The sequence below is a fragment of the Oncorhynchus clarkii genome, chromosome 25 (assembly GCF_045791955.1).
Source record: "Oncorhynchus clarkii lewisi isolate Uvic-CL-2024 chromosome 25, UVic_Ocla_1.0, whole genome shotgun sequence".
In the NCBI taxonomy this organism is placed as follows: domain Eukaryota; kingdom Metazoa; phylum Chordata; class Actinopteri; order Salmoniformes; family Salmonidae; genus Oncorhynchus; species Oncorhynchus clarkii.
The window spans coordinates 12,871,235-12,891,172 of record NC_092171.1 but is presented as its reverse complement, the minus strand read 5'-3'; the positions used below and the strand labels follow the sequence as shown (position 1 = coordinate 12,891,172).

The window sequence follows — 19,938 nt, the reverse complement described above, 5'->3', positions numbered from 1 at the left end:
TTAAGTTTATCAAAAGTGTGCAAGTTTGACCATGTGTCCATTACGCCTATGGATTTTTTTCTTGTATCAGCATGAATTAGATTGAGCAATTAAAGCCCAACTTTTATTCCATAGGCTTGGATCCGCACCATGCAGCTGTTGCACAAGCACATTTTTCACCCACCGGCTGTCTACTAGTTTCAAAAGCAGTGATTGATAGGCATCTTAAACTTCTTGAATTCAACCATTATTGGGTTCAAATACACATTCAGATTTGTCAACAGCCATCCACAACAACCACAATATGTAAAGCTCAAATAGCTAAATGAGAGATCAGCAGTGGGATTCACATCAATGCGCTATGATATAAATAATAAGTGTTATCCGTATCGCCGTAGACTACACTGCTGTCATCCTAACCTCCAAGCGTTTGTTCAAGTTGGATAATCTTTGGATGCCGACAGCAGTCACACCATTGGAAGACATAGCTTGGACTGTAGCCTACAAAAGCCTATTCCTGCTCTTTTCCCGCGACCCATCAAACACATTTGGTGTGTCGTCATAGTGGTCTCTGACTTGTGGTCAGACTCGCTCAGGTGTCACAAACTTAAGTGTCAAAGTTTTTTTTTTGCAAACATCCTTTCTGAAATTTAAAGTAATCCTCAAAGTAATCATATAGTTTTTCAAAAGTATCTGTAATCTGATGACCATATTTTTGCTGGTAACATAACGGATTACAGGTACCGTTTTTTTGTAATCCATTACTCCCCAACCCTGGTCTTTTCAGAAGGAGGAACCACACGGACTTGGATGAGGTATTTTGAGTATGTGTAGTTACATAGGTAGAGATGGGTTGTGTGTGTATGCAGCTGTGTGTATGGGGGGGGTAAAACATAGAGGCAAAACAAACAAATGGTCATCAATCTAATGATCTAACACACTTGTTTAAACAGGCGTTGCTGCACATGCACACACACCAAGTTTCCCCTGGCAACTTCAGACTGGATGGATTCTCCCTTTCTTGAAATAATCATTGATCTAAATATTGATCTATTAGATCAATGATCAATAAAGAAATATTCACTTATCTGAAATAACTTGGTTGGTAGCCTAGCGTAAAATCTCCTTACACGTATCCATCTATCAGTGATGTTTTCAAGGATGTTTTCAAGGATGTTCAAGGATGTTATCCCAAAACAGGGGCATAGTGTCCGTTATGCTGTAGGCTATGCATTAGGCTCAGCTATACCACTAACTTAGGCTACCGCTTGTTCACCTCATACAAACTAGTGGCTAGACCTGTTAGGTTATGATAAAGGTCCATAAGATTGCTTTCTTAGATGGGGATTTAAACTGCCTCCCTGCACCGTGGCTATGCAAGTTCCATGACAGGGGTTTGGGGGCAGCCCTTGAGCAAGACAGGGACGCGCAATCCTTCTCCGTGCAATCCGTGACTTATATTCACAAGATAATAAGCATAGGCCTATGAGACTACTTCATTGGAAGTGTACATCACCATGCCATTACACACACATTTGTAAGTTAAACTTTCGTTTTGACACAAAGGCAGCTGGACCTAGCTGTCACTCTAAAATACTATGCAAGGTGTTGGCATACGCAGGGGATTGGGAACATCGTGGCAAATTGTGTGTGTGATTTTGGTTTTACTATCCTTGTGGTGACCAGACGTCCTTTACATGGATAGTATAACATGGACAATTCTGAGAAGGGGGGACATTTCGCAAAATGTTATTTTAGGTTTAGGGTTACAATTAGGTTTAGGTTTAGGGTAAGGAATTAGGGTTCTGGTTAGGGTTAAGGTTTAGGGTAAGGAGTTAGGGTTCTGGTTAGAGTTAAGGTTTAGGGTAAGGAGTTAGGGTTAAGGTTTTAGGTAAGGAGTTAGGGTTCTGGTTAGGGTTAAGGTTTAGGGTAAGGAGTTAGGGTTCTGGTTAGGGTTAAGGTTTAGGGTAAGGAGTTAGGGTTCTGGTTAGGGTTAAGGTTTAGGGGTTAGGGAAAATAGGATTTTCAATCAATTGTTTGGTCCCCGCAAGGATAGTAAAACAAATGTGTGTGTGTGTGTGTTCATTCAGAGTGGTTACATTTCCCCAGCCCAGCCCTCAAAAATGTTGCTGCTCCTGATGCCTAGATAAGGGATTGTAAAACATGGAAAGTATCCAGCTTTGCTGTGACTCAGGTGACTCTTGTGTGTGCGTGGGCTTATGTGAATACTTGACTGGGTGTTATTGACAGGTAGTGTTTTATCCACTTTGAGACAGGCCTTTCTGTCAAGTTCGGAGGACTTTGATCGGTATGATAATTAAAGAAGGCCTTCTGAGGCTGAAGATCCTCCATCTCACCTGGCTTCATTGTTTCCATTCTAGATAACATCAGGAGCCCCATTTATACCTGATTCTAACATGTATCCTTTGCCCTGATCTTGTCCACATACTGATTGTCCCCACATTTTTAGACAGCTGTAGACGTTTAAAAGACACATTGTGATCTGATTGTGATCAGATCTTCCTGGCCTCCCCAGGAAGTAGTCGGGCACACATTGTGTCTGGATATTTTACAGGTGTAGACAGATTAGGGCAGTGAAACCATTTAACCATTCATCATTATCCCATCGTCTAAAATCCTTGACAGGTGGCGGCGCACTACTGACTTATGACACCAAGTCTTAAAATAAAGAAATATAATTTTGAAAAAATATCCGTCAAATATTTTGCATTTAGGGAGACTACGAAATCTGGTCACAACGCGGATGCAGTGGACAGATAAGAGACACATCTTAATACCATGTGTAGACGCTTTTCTGAAAACGTGGGCACAATCAGAATGTGAACAACATTAAGACAGAGGACGCATGTTTGTGCCTGTTATAAACAAGGCGAGGGGGTGTGAATGCAGTCTGTCTCTACAGTTTGTAGGCAGCAATTTGGTGCTCCAGGTTCAACTAGACGAGAATAAGTGACTGTCACCTGCAAAGTTTAAGTTTAGATAACCTGTGACAGTCTATTGGTCTGTTTTCAGTCCAGTCAATGGAATATGGCTGGTACAGTCTGAGACTAGACATACAAACTGTTACAACTGACCCAGATTCAGCTTTAGCTAGTTAAAATGCCAGATTAGCTGGTGGCATGTGACAATGATCTGACTTTGGAAAATAGCACTTAACATTAAAGGTGTAGCTCTTGTTATTTTTACATACAAAGCCAATGCAATGCGATCTGGGCCAGCGTATTATAGGTGTGTGCTGCACATCCTGTTATTTGTGCATGTGTGTGTGTGTGTGTCTGTGTGTGTGTGTGTGTGTGTGTGTGTGTGTGTGTGTGTGTGTGTGTGTGTGTGCGCGTGTGACCTTCGAAAGACTATTGACCCTGTCAATACAGTTCCTATCATTCTGCAAACCATGCACAGTAGCAGGATATTCATGTAATGTGTGATGGCGTGTGTGGAGGGAGGGAGTGTTTCTGTTGTTTGAGGGGACTGGTTAGAAGTCAATAAGTATTCTAGCTTCTTTTGGGCAAACACAGTCTTTCTAGAGGACTATAATGCAAACATAACCCTGCTTTGAACCTCATCCCCCTGAACACTGTATATACAAAGACAAAATCACATACCGTACGTACTGTATACACACAGACCCACAGAGTGGTATTCAATAAAGACCTAGGGATCACGCTGACACCAGTCATCTTCTGGGGAAATAAAGCTCTCTTTGTTGTCCTCCAGTGAATACAGGAATATTGCAACATACAGACCTGCCTGTTTGAACGAGATGTTTTTCCTAGCCCTTCCCCCTTGGTTTTACTAACAACCAGTCTAATTTCTCTGCTGCCAACAGTTATCCCAAGAACTGTTGTATTGCTTCAATTTTGTCAGAAATCACTCGACTGTGACAATTAAGTCCTAACTGTGCGAGTTACTGTCACTCCCTGGCCATAGAGAGGCTTTTATTTTCTATTTTGGTTAGGCCAGGGTGTGACTAGGGTGGGCATTCTAGTTTCTTTATTTCTATGTTTTGGCCGGGTATGGTTCTCAATCAGGGACAGCTGTCTATCGTTGTCTCTGATTGGGAATCATACTTAGGCAGCCTTTTTTCCCATCTGTGTTTTGTGGGTAGTTGTTTTCTGTATTGTTTTTGCACCTTACATAACTGTTTCGGTTTTCCCTCTTGTTTATTTTGTTCGAGTGTTTTGTGATCAAATAAAATCATGAACACTTACCACGCTGCGCTTTTGTCCGATCCTCATTACGGCAAGAGCCGTGACAGTTACATTTTTTATTAGTCGTATCGGACTGAGCTGCACATTCTACATGCTCACCTCACTCCAAATGTCCTATATTTTTGGCTATGATTTGGTCAAACAGTAATGTGCATTATCCTCATTCTTTACTGTAATGAAAGTCGCTCCGCTGCCCCTGTACCTGTTTCACTGGAGCTTACTTCTGTGATGATCAAAAATTGTTCTGATTGTAGGCTATAACATTTCAAAATCCAACTGCGGGTAAAACACAGCTTTGGAGGCAACTGATGTTGTCATTGTTGAAGAGAGAATATTCTCATCTTTCTGTAGGTATAATTTAATATTGAGCTCTATAGCAATTATTTTACAACTAAGATATTTGATATGGCTTTGAGAAGTATTTTTAGGATATTACATTTACTGTTAGATTATTACATGGCTACCAGCAGTGGGTATTATGTTTAGAGTTAATTATCTAGCTACCAAGCTAGCACATAATGTTCTGAGAACCATATGTTTCTTATAACTTGGTGAGAGTGTGGTTATCCTATGGTTATTTTGCAGGATAGTTGCTTGACTTTGGAACATTCTCAGCACATTGAAGGAACTTGAGAAAATAATGTCATTTTCTTGTTATTTCATTACTTTAACAGAACGTTTCCTAAACGTTCAAACATGGTTACATTGTCTAAAATGTTGGTAATGTTCTAAGAACGTTCTCCAACTTCTTTGACAGTGGGAATGTTCTCAAATATTTCAGAGAACGTAAAGAAACAATGTTCTTCTATGAGAATTTCAATATTTCAGCATAACGTTTCCCTACAGGTTCCCTCTTAGTTCTATCTAAAGTAATGTTCTCAAATTGTTCGAAGAATGTTAATTAAGAAACAACGTTCTTCTGTGGGTACGTTTCCTACAGGTTTCTTGATGGTTCTATTTAAAGTAATGTTCTCAAATTGTTCTGAGAACATTAAATCAAAATCAAATCAAATGAAATGTATTTGTCACATACACATGGTTAGCAGATGTTAATGCGAGTGTAGCGAAATGCTTGTGCTTCTAGTTCCGACAATGCAGTAATAACCAACGAGTAATCTAATCTAACAATTCCAAAACTACTACCTTATACACACAAGTGTAAAGGGATAAAGAATATGTACATAAAGATATATGAATGAGTGATGGTACAGAACGGCATAGGCAAGATGCAGTAGATGGTATCGAGTACAGTATATACATATGAGATGAGTAATGTAGGGTTTGTAAACAAAGTGGCATAGTTTAAAGTGGCTAGTAATACATGTATTACATAAAGATGCAGTAGATGATATAGGTTACAGTATATACATATACATATGAGATGAGTAATGTAGGGTATGTAAACATTATATTAGTAGCATTGTTTAAAGTGGCTAGTGATATATTTTACATACATTTCCATCAATTCCCATTATTAAAGTGGCTGGAGTTGAGTCAGTGTGTTGGCAGCAGCCACTCAATGTTATTGGTGGCTGTTTAACAGTCTGATGGCCTTGAGATAGAAGCTGTTTTTCAGTCTCTCGGTCCCTGCTTTGATGCACCTGTACTGACCTCGCCTTCTGGGTGATAGCGGGGTGAACAGGCAATGGCTCGGGTGGTTGTTGTCCTTGATGATCTTTATGGCCTTCCTGTGACATCGGGTGGTGTAGGTGTCCTGGAGGGCAGGTAGTTTGCCCCCGGTGATGCGTTGTGCAGACCTCACTACCCTCTGGAGAGCCTTACGGCTGTGGGAGAAGCAGTTGCCGTACCAGGCGGTGATACAGCCCGACAGGATGCTCTCGATTGTGCATCTGTAGAAGTTTGTGGGTGCTTTTGGTGACAAGCCGAATTTCTTCAGCCTCCTGAGGTTGAAGAGGCGCTGCTGCGCCTTCTTCACGATGCTGTCTGTGTGGGTGGACCAATTCAGTTTGTCTGTGATGTGTACGCCGAGGAACTTAAAACATACTACCCTCTCGACTACTGTCCCATCGATGTGGATAGGGGGGTGCTCCCTCTGCTGTTTCCTGAAGTCCACAATCATCTCCTTAGTTTTGTTGACATTGAGTGTGAGGTTATTTTCCTGACACCAAACTCCGAGGGCCCTCACCTCCTCCCTGTAGGTCGTCTCGTCGTTGTTGGTAATCAAGCCTACCACTGTAGTGTCGTCCGCAAACTTGATGATTGAGTTGGAGGCATGCATGGCCACGCAATCGTGGGTGAACAGGGAGTACAGGTGAAGGCTCAGAACGCCCCCTTGTGGGGCCCCAGTGTTGAGGATCAGCGGGGTGGAGATGTTGTTACCTACCCTCACCACCTGGGGGCGGCCCGTCAGGAAGTCCACTACCCATTTGCACAGGGCGGGGTCGAGACCCAGGGTCTCGAGCTTGATGACGAGTTCGGAGGGTACTATGGTGTTAAATGCTGAGCTGTAGTTGATGAACAGCATTCTCACATAGGTTATTCCTCTCGTCCAGATGGGTTAGGGCAGTGTGCAGTGTGGTTGAGATTGCATCGTCTGTGGACCTATTTGGGCGGTAAGCAAATTGGAGTGGGTCTAGGGTGTCAGGTAGGGTGGAGGTGATATGGTCCTTGACTAGTCTCTCAAAGCATTTCATGATGACGGAAGTGAGTGCTACGGGGCGGTAGTCGTTTAGCTCAGTTACCTTAGCTTTCTTGGGGAACAAGGACAATGGTGGCCCTCTTGAAGCGTGTGGGAACAGCAGACTGGGATAAGGATTGATTGAATATGTCCATAAACACACCAGCCAGCTGGTCTGCGCATGCTCTGAGGACGCGGCTGGGGATGCCGTCTGGGCCTGCAGCCTTGCGAGGTTTAACACGTTTAAATGTTTTACTCACATCGGCTGCAGTGAAGGAGAGTCTGCATGTTTTGGTTGCGGGCCGTGTCAGTGGCACTGTATTGTCCTCAAAGCGGGCAAAAAAAGTTATTTAGTCTGCCTGGGAGCAGGACATCCTGGTCCGTGACGGGGCTGGTTTTCTTTTTGTAATCCGTGATTGACTGTAGACCCTGCCACATACCTCTTGTGTCTGAGCCGTTGAATTGCGACTCTACTTTGTCTCTATACTGACGCTTAGCTTGTTTGATTGCCTTGCCGAGGGAATAGCTACACTGTTTGTATTCAGTCATATTTCCGGTCACCTTGCCCTGGTTAAAAGCAGTGGTTTGCGCTTTCAGTTTCACGCGAATGCTGCCATCAATCCACGGTTTCTGGTTTGGGAATGTTTTAATCATTGCTATGGGAACGACATCTTCAATGCACTTTCTAATGAACTCGCTCGCCGAATCAGCATATTCGTCAATGTTGTTGTTGGACGCAGTGTGGAACATATCCCAGTCCACGTGATGGAAGCAGTCTTGGAGCGTGGAATGAGATTGGTCGGACCAGCGTTGAACAGACCTGAGCGCGGGAGCTTCTTGTTTTAGCTACTTAAGAAAACTTTCCATTAAAAAAAAAAAAGAAAACTTCCGTAATGTTCAGAGTTCTAATTTTTTTTACATTTAAAAACATATACTGTTCACTGTTCTCAGCATCAACAAAACTCTCTCTATCCTCAATGTTGTTAAGTGTGTTCAGCTGTGTTTGCCGCGCCCACACATTGGCCACACCTGGTCTTAATGATCGCTTGTTTCCTTTGAAATAGGGTCTGTTTGAATAGACTAAAATAAACAGCTTTGTATGAGTTATAAAAACATGGCATGGTAGCCCCATCCTGGTGGTGTAGTGGACTTATTCCATGGATAGAGAACAGAAGACGATCATAGGTTTGAATCTCACATGCCACAATAAAAAATAAATGTTTTTGCATGATTAATGCCCAAGCAAATACATTTGTATGTGTCCTATCTGTGCTTTGAGTTCAAAACAGTTAACTCAAACTAGTGTTGTTAAAAGTTTTATTGAAACATGTTCTCAGAATATTATTTAATTACCTTCAAATAATCTGCAATTTCCATTGTCAGAACGTTATTAAAACCTCCCAGGAAAATTCCCTGGATTTTAGGTTGCACCTAAAAATATCTTGAATCATGACATTGAATGCCACTTCAGAAGTCTATTAAACCTCACTTAAGCATAGCATAGCAAAAAAATTATTGGTGTCACCAAATCATGGGCTTGTGCAACCAACTGAAAATGCTAGTCTGGAGCCCTGAAACTCATAACTTACATTGCTATTCTGGACAAAAGCTCTGTCTTTCAGCTTTCTGCTAAACTATGCATAGTTGCGTAATGTACAGTATGTGCACAGAGTGATATATAATGTTTAATGTTCATATTCTCTGTCTATTAAACTTAAGCACATGCGTCATTCAGCTACCATTGTAAGCTGCTGTCCAAACCAGAGCCGTTTAAGTGTGTTTTAGAGTTTGCATTAGATTGGGCCTGGCAAAAACAAACATGTCTTTCATCAACAGCCACTGGTGAGTCACCCAGCCAGCAACACTCATAACTTGTAGAATAGGGTTTGAGTCAGGCCTTGACTTCCCTCCATCCCTTGTTTGACTTTATGAAGTCCCACAGGGTCCACATGTTTTCTCCATGCGTATGTTTATTAAAACATGTTTGTGTGTTTGTTTCTGTGTGATGAGTGATGCGATTCATGTGACTGTTTTGAAAAACCTAGGCAAGTTGGCATTGTCGTGGCATCGCACTGTGCCAAGCTGCAAGCTGTGCCAAGCTGTCCAGTGTGTGTGTGTGTGTGTGCATGCATGATACACTGCCTTTTTGACAAAACAGCTATGCTGTGTTGCCATTGTAAGTGTATCGTGTGAACATGCCCAGGAAACTAGTGGGAGTGACCATAGGTATTGCACAACAGTTCATTGAACTTCATATATGTCTAAAACACTGTACAACAGTTACATTAATGCTAGTGTTACAGGAAAGCTTATTGAAACTGTTAATGTTACTCTCTTAGAAAACAATGTTCCAAACAGCTTCTTCTGCTGTCCCCATAGGATAACCCTTTTTGGTTCCAGGTAGAACAATTTTGGGTTCCATGTAGAACCCTCTGTGGAACCAACAAGGGTTTTTCAAAGGGTTCGCCTATGGGACAGCCGGTTTTAGAAAGCACCTTTTTATCTAAGAGTCTACCCGGTTCCTCTTGTTATGCAAAGTTGTGCCTGATCTGAAGACGTGCTATCTCCACAGCCCTGTACTGTGTGGGTGACATCAGTTGGCATGGCATAACAAGAGGAACTGCCCCTCCCTACCTTCAGGCTATGCTCAAACCCAACATTCCAAAACGAGCACTCCGTTCTGCCACCTCAGGTCTCTTGGCCCTCCCACCCCTATGGGAGGACAGCTGCCGCTCAGCCCTTCTCTGTCCTGGCACCCCAATGGTGGAATCAGCTTCCCCCTGAAGCTAGGACAGCAGAGTCCCTGCCCATCTTCCCGAAAACATCTGAAAAACTACCTCCTCAAGCACTATCTTAAATAATCTTCTTCCTCGCCTTGACCCCCCCCCCCCCAATTTTTTTAAAGAAAAAAAAGAACACTTAACCAGCACTTGCACTTGACCCCCCTCCCCCCCCCCTCTTAGCTCCGATTCTGCTGACAGCTACGTTATTGAAGAACAATGTACTTTCTATGCCTGTGATATGTGGTTGTCCTATCTAGCTATCTTGAGATGAATGCACTAACTGTAAGTCACTCTGGATAAGAGCATCTGCTAAATGACTCAAATGTAAATGTAACAGAGAAAGACTCCAGGCAGGTTGGAACTGGTTGGTTTGGCCCTTGGCTTTGTGTCAAGAGTCTGCAAACTGCAAAATTGTTAATGGTTTCTGTGGTCTTTAAATGAACTTATAGTGCATAGTTGTTGCATTGGATAGGCCTATGTAATAGTGAATATCCATGATTTAACTAATGGAAGCAATTAGCATTCATATGCATTGTCATCCTTTCAGATCTTTTCATATCGAGCCGCGGTATGTGAGATGTCATGTTCTGCCAGACGTCTTCACGAAGAGAATGCATCTGCGCTGGATGCTTCCTCTGTGGAAGTCTTGCAAACTGAGCATCGTTTTGCAGAAAACAAATTCATAATCAACACCATTCATGCACGATGTCCCATGAATTAAAAACATCCCCGGTTCCTTCCCAATTCATGGCTCATAGACTGAATGTTGTAGCACACCTTTCTGCACAGTTTACCCAACGTCACTGTATCAGTAAATCATTAACTAAAGAGACTGGCTTCAAAGTGTTGGCAAAGTTGGCATGACCAGGGTAACTAAACATATGCCACGGGGAAACAATAGATTCTGTAGAATGGCAGTATGTTTTGTTATTCTGTATGATTCATCAGTCAACACCAGTCAGGAAAATGTAATCTGATACACCCTCTTGTGGGCAGAGATGGTATAATAAAGCTAGAAGATGCTGGTCAGTGATACCAGTTATCTTGGAACAAACATAGCGACCTCTTGTGGTGAAAAATTCACATGACCAGCCATTTTGACTTGGCAGGGGTTTAGGTGGTTGAAACTTCCCGAACGTAGAAGATACAAATGTAAGTGAATAGTGTAGACGGTTATCGTATTGATTGATGTGAAAAGTGTTTCTCTAGGTACTGGATTAATCTTCAACATTGCTGAATTATTTCAAAACATTTCACTCCTCTTAAAACACCCCGGATGTTGCACACGTATCTACAATGGAATGCTGTTGACCAGTCTGCATTCGGGGAGTGATGACCGTAGCTCACTATAATGGGGTGCCACAGTGGGTGAGCTAGCCTAACTGCTTCTGTTGACAACACAGTCTACTTAAAAGCCTTTGGGTATAGTGGTGACAGCCAAAACCTCCTGAAAACAGACCAGTGCCTCTTCACACACATGTCCCAGAATCCATGCGGTGTAGTCTTAACTGCTGCACACACGCATTGGTGTGACTAAGCCGTGTGGAGTGAATGTCGTCTGACCAGTGTCCCATTTGTCTCTGCTATAATTGTTGTCGTCTGCCGAGCATGATCAAGGTGTCAACACTTACAATGAATGCTCTAATGAACTCACCCCATTTGGAGGGAGGAAATGTTTTTGGTTGTGTTTGTTCCTGTACTGCAGTACATGTATGTACACAGTGTGTGAAGAGAACAACAGATGCCATAGTTGAAGCAGGAAACACAAGGGTTGTCGTTTTGTTCTTGGATAAGTTGACGTTTAAGAAAACTATACTTTTCTGTTTTACAGGTGATGTTATTTTCAGAGCGTCAAGCAGTCATGGGAGGTGACTGGACTTTTGTACCTTTCATTTTGACAAGGTCATATAACATTAATGGGATAACAACAACATGTGGGTGGGACTATCAGCCATGCCATGGGTCTGTGAATGTGTGTGACAGAATGTGGGTCAAAGGCTAAGGATATGAAAGAAAAAGAGAGGCTGAGCGAGTAGGCGCAGGATAGAAACATAGTTACATGTTTATCAGTGGTAATGGGTGAGAAGATCTGCCTGCTCTAAGCCTAACAGTACCTATCTTTCTCTCTCTGTGACAGGAGTTTTGATCAGCTGAGTGTGTCGACAGAGTACAGCGTCAACAGCACCAGGACGGAGAGAGACAGGGATGCTACCTCCATGTTCAGCTTCGACATGTCAGCCTTCAACAGCCTCAGCCCCACCAAGTCCAGAAATAAGGTATGTCACAATATAGTAGTGTACAATAGGAGTCCACTTTTGTGTTGTGGAGAACTAATCAGGAAATATCCATTATTTACTATATCTGAATTACTGTACTTTCAAACCACCCCCTCTTTACCTTCTGTGCGGACAATCTGTACTCCTTTAGGATTTTTTGATTTAATTTATTAGGATCCCCTTTAGCCGACGCCAATGGCGCCAGCTAGCCTTAGGACAGACTCATCTAAGAATGATGTTGAGATGAATGATGAAATGTGACTATAGTATACATAGTGGCTAATCATACTGTACCATACATGTTTACCATAGTTCTACAATTGTCCAAAGTATATGTCAAACATAGAGGACTTTCAGAATGGTTAGAATAATATCCAACTGACTTGATAACACTTGATAAAGATTTTTATTTTTTTATGTGAAACTTTTTTCAAATCATTTGAGAGTGACAGAATCTGTCTCTTAGAGACATTTACCCCATACAACTGATTGTTACTGCTTGCACTGAGCCTGGCTGATAGGTCATATAAAAAGGGTGCATAGGAGGGCAGTATTGACTCACTTTGCAGGGTATCAGCTGCAGGAGAGGTAGTGTGGTTATAGGATACCTTCCAGATACACAAATCCTCCGCAGAATATCTTTACAATGCCCACGGAAATCCATTTTGATTGTGTCATTTGCACAGGCCTGTGCGTAATGTGTGTATCTGGAACCCACCTGTAGTGTTATTGATTCTAACTGCCCATAAACATTTTATGCAGCAACTGAAATTCTTCAGACAGACCCCTCAATATAAGTTTATGACTCCGTTTATACTAAAGCTTTGCATTACGCAATATTTGGGTTTGGAGTAACAATCGATATGAGCATTTATTCCATGCCTAGAGGTTTTAAGATCAATGTAAGACTGTAAGTTCTTTATCAGCATCCTGTCAAATTGTATAGAAATCATTAAGGGCGAAGGGTCAAATTACAAGATGCCATAGATATCCTCGGTGAAATGGCATGCTAGAAATGATTCTTTAGAATTGAATTTCCTTACTGTGTTATTCTCCATTGACACAGACTTGTCCAACCTGTTCTCCATCCTGGAGTAATTAATGGGGTAGGATTCACTCTGTGTTCTATTAATATTCATCCAACATTCACAAGTGCAGAATTGAGCACATTTCAGCCATTCAAGAAGAAAAAACCTGGTTACTGGGGTAGACTTTTATTTCTATGCTAGGCTCACAATTTGGAACATACCTACACATACACCTGGAATACAGTACTGCAAGCACAAAGTCTGTGGTTTCTCCTTTCATGTGTTTCCTGACCTGTCTGAGGCCATTTGGAAACAAAGGAACAATGAGCTCTGTTTCAACAGGATTTTGTATTAGGTAAAAGTCCTGTTGAGATCCAGACTCTTCTCTATTAAAACCATTTCTACTTCTGAATGAAGGACGTGCACAGGTCCATATGAAACAATACCAGCAAATCATTCAACTTGTGTCAATTTAAAGGGAAAGGGTCAAAATGTGTGTCCTTGCATGTGTTAGAGTTGGTCAAAACATTTATACTCTACACAACCGAAACATGCTGCGATTTGCAAGTATGCAAATGTCCATACTGTGTTACGTACAACCACAAGAGATGTGTTCTTTCTTTGTCTCAGTCCAACTGAAAGTATCTCTCCTGTCCATGGTATTATTATATTGATAAAGAGGTTTTCAGACTACTCACTTGCTCCAGTTTGAATGAGGAAGGAAGGGTGGGGTTGTTAGGCAGATATCCGTGTCCATATATTCTCATTGGATCATTCATTCCTGTGAGTTGTTTGCTATGTCAAAGCTCTTTCACAATAGCCTATATGCTGCACTGTACTTGGCAGTACAAATTGATTTATGCCCTGAAGCGATGTACTGTAGTTTGTTTGATAGTCTACTCAAGGCTAGACATATACAGATACACACATACATCACACACAGACTGTCTGTCTCTCTGTGAAGGTCATTTTTTTCCCCCACATTGTTGGATTTGGCGGCGTTGTGACTCTTATCCCAGCTTAGCAGGAAGTAAAAAGCTGATCAACATTAGCTTTTTGCAGCTGATATGCGAGTGGTCAACTGGGCTGGAGTGGTGCAGTATATGGTCAGTATGTTGGGATTCTAAAGAAAGGAAATCTACCGGTTAAATTCCAGGAAGTGTCACTAAAATGGTATGCAGCGGTCTCATTTTTCTTGTGTTAGTGTGTATTATCTTTGGTTATGATTTGTAGCCTGTTCCAGCCTGTACTAGGAAACAGACAGAGTGTCCTGTGATTTTGTATATATGCTACTGTGTCTACTGTGTTTTTATCTAGTCAACCTTTATGTGATGTGTATTTTTTATTGATTCGATGGAACCCAGGTCTCCCTGGAAAACAGTGGCAAGTGTTACTGAATATACTATCCTGGCTAAAGGAAACAAGCAGACCATGTCGTTATTGACTTACCTGGCTAAGTATAGGTTGAATGAGACAGAAATATATTGTATTTGCTTGAGATATGATATTTACTCCAATGATACTGCATAGATCGTATTACAAACTAGTCTTATTTGATGACCCCCCCATTCCTAGTTTGCCTCGTTGGTTCTCATTCCTCCTATCCCGCAGTGGGTTTGAATACTTGTGGTTACTGACTTGTGGGCATCACAGAAATGTTCCTGTAATGTTCTCTGTCCAATGTTGTCATTACCCAGGTGCTGTAGCAGCCTGATCATGTTCAACCTGGCTGTTAGTAGAAAGACACATTCACTATTCAGCTTGGCTGGTGTTTGATTTTGACAAGAATCTGTACCTAATCTTCGGAGGTTATAGTTAAGGATATTAAGGTAAATGTACTAAATTATATCAAGGACTGAAAGAAGTGAGATGAGACCCAACCTCTGGCTCTTTGTATAGCTGTGCCAAAAACAACAGGTGTGTCTGTTCTCCATTTGGGTATTTATTTTTCTTTGTCTTTTTTTTGTCTCTCTGTCTCCTCCCAGAGCTCGGACGGAATGCTTAACCGCATCAGCAGTTTATTTTCCACCAAGAAGAAGAAGAGCCGGAGTGGTTCACTCTCAGTAGGCTCAGAGGATGGATCCTGGCTGGGTCCTGGCTCTCCCATCTCTCCCCTGTCACCTGGTTCTCCTCTCTCCCCCCACCAGAAGGACGGGCTGAGGACCACCACTACCCAGAAAGAGGGGGAGGTAGTGGAAGCGGGAGCTGGGCCAGTGCTGGAGAGTCTGTCGGAGCTCCAAGCGAAGGGGTCAGTGTTCAGTAGCAGCTCCAGCCCTATTACATCCAGCCTAGCCTCTCTGTTGGTGGCGGACACAGAGGACCTGCCGTTTGCAGACAGTGATAGCAGCGGCCGGGGCAGCGTGAGGGAGGTGCAGGTGTGCAGGGTCAGCCGGGCAGAAGCAGAGTCAGACGGAGAGGCAGACAGGAATTCTGGGAATCTGACTCCCACGAACGTGTTCCCCTCCGGAGCAGAGCAAGCCCCAGAGCTCGGCCTCACTAAGGACGTGGTGGAGGAGGTGAACAGGAGGCTGCAGGTATATCTGAAGGAACAAACCACTGTGAAAGACGGAGAGGGGTCGGAGTGGGGCAGCCCAGTGGTCCAAACCACCCTCAGGTCGTTTGAGCTCTCTCAATCTCACCTAAAGACTGATGTCACCTCTCTCGGCATCGAGTCTAAAAAGACCTCTCTGAAAACATCTGTTGGAGGGAAGGGGAGTTCCCTGCTGGGAGTGACTCTAGGCTCTCAGTCTCACACCCCGTCCTCCTCAGACCCACAGCCAGAGGGTGAGGAGGGAGAGAACAGCCCAGCCATGGGGAAGAAGAACAGGAGAAGGGCTCTGAAACCCACCAGCGTCAGCTCGGCTGAAACTGCTCCCCCCAGCCAGATGACGTTACCTGGGGGAGAGGGGACGAGGCGGGACTCACCTGCGAAGCTACATAAACCTGTGTGGGTGGAAACACACCTGGGAGAAGAGCCCATACCTGTGTCTGTGGCCCCTGTGGTGTACACTGATACTGCCGTTGTCCTGGCCACTGTAACCCTTTCAGCGGTATCCGGTGGCAGAGAGCCAGAGCTGGCTGTATCCACAGCACCAGTCTCCAAGGACTCCGAAACAAACAAAGCCCGGCTAGAGGCGACCAGTCCAGCCACAGACTCCGAGTGCAACCCCCCTCTAGAGGATGAGACGGCCCTGAGCAAAGAGGAAAAGCGCAGGAGTGTGAAACTGTCCCACAGTGAGAAGCTTTTCACTAAGAAGGTGTATGTGAGCCCTGAGCCCAGTTTTGATGGGGATGAGCAGACAGAGAGAGAGCTGGAAAAGAATGACATCGTAGACTTGGCTTCAAAGATTCCTCAGAAGCCTGAGGTGAAACTGTAAGTGTTTTTATTTAACTTTTTTTGGGAGTCTTTTTAATGAGCACTTTGATCCTTGAGAGGGAGAGCGAGACAGAGAGAGAGAGAGAGAGAGAGAGAGAGAGAGAGAGAGAGGTGTGCAAACCTAACCTGTGTATTCCCATGTCTATTTGTGCCAAAGGAGAACAATAAGAACAGTTCGTTACATAGCTGAAAAACTCCTGCGTCATTCAAATGTTCACCTACAGTACTAATACTTTACTTTGACTGAATGATACTGACAAGACTACTGCATGTATGGAAGGCCATTGACTATACAGTACAACAATATCGTCTTATGTATTCGTCACAAAATACTGTGCACAGTCAGTCAGTCTTTACAACCGAGTCAATAGGCTACCCTAAATTGTTACGGGTCTGCTGTTGAGCAAGAAAAAAAAATACAGGGGAACCATTTCAATATTGTAGTATACTGTAATTCAGTGGCAAATCAATAATGATGCAGCAGTTATTTGAATAATGCAACAAGTAAACTCATGAGCAACTGTTCCTTTTACCAAGCTAATAATAATTGTGTTAAATTATGCTAGCAGCGACCATGACAGCTTCAGATGTAGGATCTTAATTTGAGCCAGTTTGCTGCAGCAGGAAAATAATCCTGCAGCAACAGGAAATTGTAATTATTATGTGGGTTATAATGAATTGACATTTTTGGTAGGGCAAATCAACTCTGACATTTTAAAGTGGAAATTCCAAACTTTAGAAGTATTTTTATACCTAAAATACACTACAGGTTTGCATTTCCTGCCGTGCAGGAACATTCTCAGCAACAAAAGAGTGATCAGGTTAAGATCCTACATCTGTACCACTGATGCAATGCTTATTATCTTAACAATATGGTTAAGTCTGTTAACTGTGTCCTCTGGCACAGGGGATTCTGAAGAGAAAATATCATAGATGATCAGCCCAACCAAGATTGTCTTTAAAACAACTGTTTTTCCAATTTACTGTAACATTTCACACTAGTTATTTTGGAGGCCACTTTACTGGAGTAAGCAGAAGTTTGTAAACAGAACATTCATTGTAGATAAAGATAGGACGTGTAAAATATAATATATATTGCATGAGATGTAACCTGCTAATTATAATCACTGAAAGAAAAAAAAAATGTTTGTTCAAATGAGCTGTTGTTATATTTCAATCAAAATGGAGGGCATCTCAAACTGGGCACTCATTGGTTCATTCAACATTGTTTCCACGTCATTTCAGTGAAATTACTTTAAACCAATGTGGAATACACATCTGTGACCACTGGGCTGTGTTTACTTCAGGCGTTATTTCCATCCTGAATGGTGACTCATGACGAAAGTTACTCTGAAGGTGACCACAAGTCACTCACTTTGTTTGACTAAAAGGTTTGCTGAATAGAAACAATACAATGCTGATAAAAGTAAGGCATGCCATTCTGATATCCATCTATCAGATGTACTATTGTCACAAGGAATATGTATTTAGTTGTATCATATTCAGGTGGAATATACCTGTTTTTAGATTAAAACTATTGTTATACTGTACCTCAATGGAATCAAATGTATACTGTTCTACTGATACCTGAGGGGATGTTCTGCATTTCTGAAAGTTGTAATTAAGAGCAGTTTAGAAAAATCTGTTTTGTCAAGTTACACATAGCAGAAAGATTTATTTCAGTTTCACTTTGCACTTATGGGTATTGCTAAAGGCTGTTTTTTTCTTTATCTGAAGAATGTGTTTATATATTTTAAAGTTGAATGTATAAATCAGGTAGCATCAATGTCATGTTACCTGAGTTTAACAAGCACACCTGTTTGTGGTGACAAGTTTATTCTGCACACTAAATTGTTTTCCCCTCCTCCCCTCAAAGTGAACCTTTTACTGCAGTGGGCTAAATCAGGATCACGCAGAGTGATTATTGGTAGTCTTAAACAAATCTACTTTAAAACAAAAGTGTACACCTCACACACATGGTTATGGGCGTAAAAATAGAAGACACTTGTACCATGTCAGATATAGAGGTGAAATGTGTTCCATTTTGAGTTTGCATCCCAATATTACACTTTATATACATCACAGAAGACTAAAATATAACCAAACTGTTTGACGTAGAAATGTTTTATACATTTTTATAATCTTTATTAATTAAAGAAAAATATAAATACCATTCTACCCATGAGGCGAAAGAGGGAGCTTTTGGTCACTGTCTGCAGGAAAGGGCTACTCACTATTTTTCCATCTTTTCTCTCCAGGCTGCCAAGCCTCAAAAAGGTGAATGTAAATCTCAAGGAACCAAACAATGACTGTATCATCTCTGTGGGAGAGATAATTGAGGGTACAGACTTTGACCTAAGCCACCATGAGCCCAAAGCTGTAGACAGTTCCCCAACCCCAGATCTGGATGAAGCCTCTCCAACCACAACCATGCCAGGACGCAAAACACAGCCTAACACTGGGGGTTCAGGGGTTAGAGGTCAGGGGATGCCCCAGGTCACCCCGTCTAAACCAGGGGATAAAGTAGGACATGTAGCCAGTCGGTTAAAGAGCCCATCTCCTTCTGTTGGACCCAAGTCCAAAGCTGGCCTGGGCATGGCTAAGGGAAAGGGTCTCACAGATGGTGGAAAGTCTGGGGTTTCTAGTGGGGCTCCATCGCAAAGGACAACTAAAGATGGCGGGGAGAAAACAGAGGTTATGCCGTCTACATCAAAGGGTCAACTCACTGCAGAAAAAACAGAGATCACCGACAGCCCCAAGTCGAGAATCCCCAAAAAGTCATTATCAGAATCTGCATTGAAACCCCCAGTATCACCAGACACAACCTCAGTGGTTGATGTTTCAGAGGTTGTGCCTGTGGCTGGTTCCAAACAACAGAAAACTCCTGAACCTAAACATTTAATGATGAAAACAGGCACAAAGCCTATTGTTGAGGAGATGAAGGGAGTGGGTTCAGAAGAAAAACAAACTTCTGGGCCTGTTAAGTCAGAAGAGGTTTCACCTACTAAAGTACCACTCATGTCACCTGTGAAGTTCAGCAAAGATAAGAGCAAAGATATTTCAGATAAGGTTAACCTGGTCAATGGACTGGAGAAAGACCCAGAGGACAACACTACCACTGCCAAAACAAGTGAACCCAAAGATGTGAAAAAACAGACTCCCACACACCCAGACAGCAACAACAGCAGCATGATACCAAAGAGTCGGTTACCCAAAGCCCCTGACAACTCTTCGGTCAGAAAGGCGAAAAATGGTAAACCCCAAACCATCGACACAGGCAGTAAAAAGACCAAAACCACTGAGAGAGCATCAGGTGTCAATAGTAGGCCTTCCACACCAACCAGTCCAAAGCAGCAGGAGCTTCCCAGCCCAGAGGAAAGGCCCACAGATGAGACCCTGATCCCTGAACCTGAGAAGGGTAAGACAAATGTGTCGTGCATTTTAAACATGCAGTATTAATAAGATTCTCTGCTTGCTTATGGCATCTGTCTAGCTAACACACTTTAGCTGTGTGTTTAGTAGTGGTAATGTTTCAGAATTGTTTAATTGCTTTGATGGACTTGAGGTATTGTACATTTCACATATTTTATAGAGGGATAGCTCTCATTTTGCATTGTATGATTAAAAAC

The 19,938-nt window shown here is 42.5% G+C and overlaps 1 protein-coding gene across 3 annotated transcripts in view; it reads left to right on the top strand.

Annotated features, from left to right (window-relative positions):
• LOC139384091 (beta/gamma crystallin domain-containing protein 1-like) overlaps positions 1–19,938 on the top strand; it is a 53,689-nt gene that overhangs the window by 12,056 nt on the left and 21,695 nt on the right. For 2 of the 3 annotated variants that reach the window (XM_071128735.1, XM_071128736.1), the window contains exons 2-4: positions 11,767–11,905; positions 14,919–16,306; positions 18,568–19,727. In XM_071128735.1, coding sequence (XP_070984836.1) covers positions 11,767–11,905; positions 14,919–16,306; positions 18,568–19,727 — 2,687 coding nt within the window. Of the gene's footprint in view, positions 1–11,766; positions 11,906–13,718; positions 14,107–14,918; positions 16,307–18,567; positions 19,728–19,938 lie in introns of those variants that run through there. The other variant, XM_071128737.1, reaches the window with a different exon arrangement.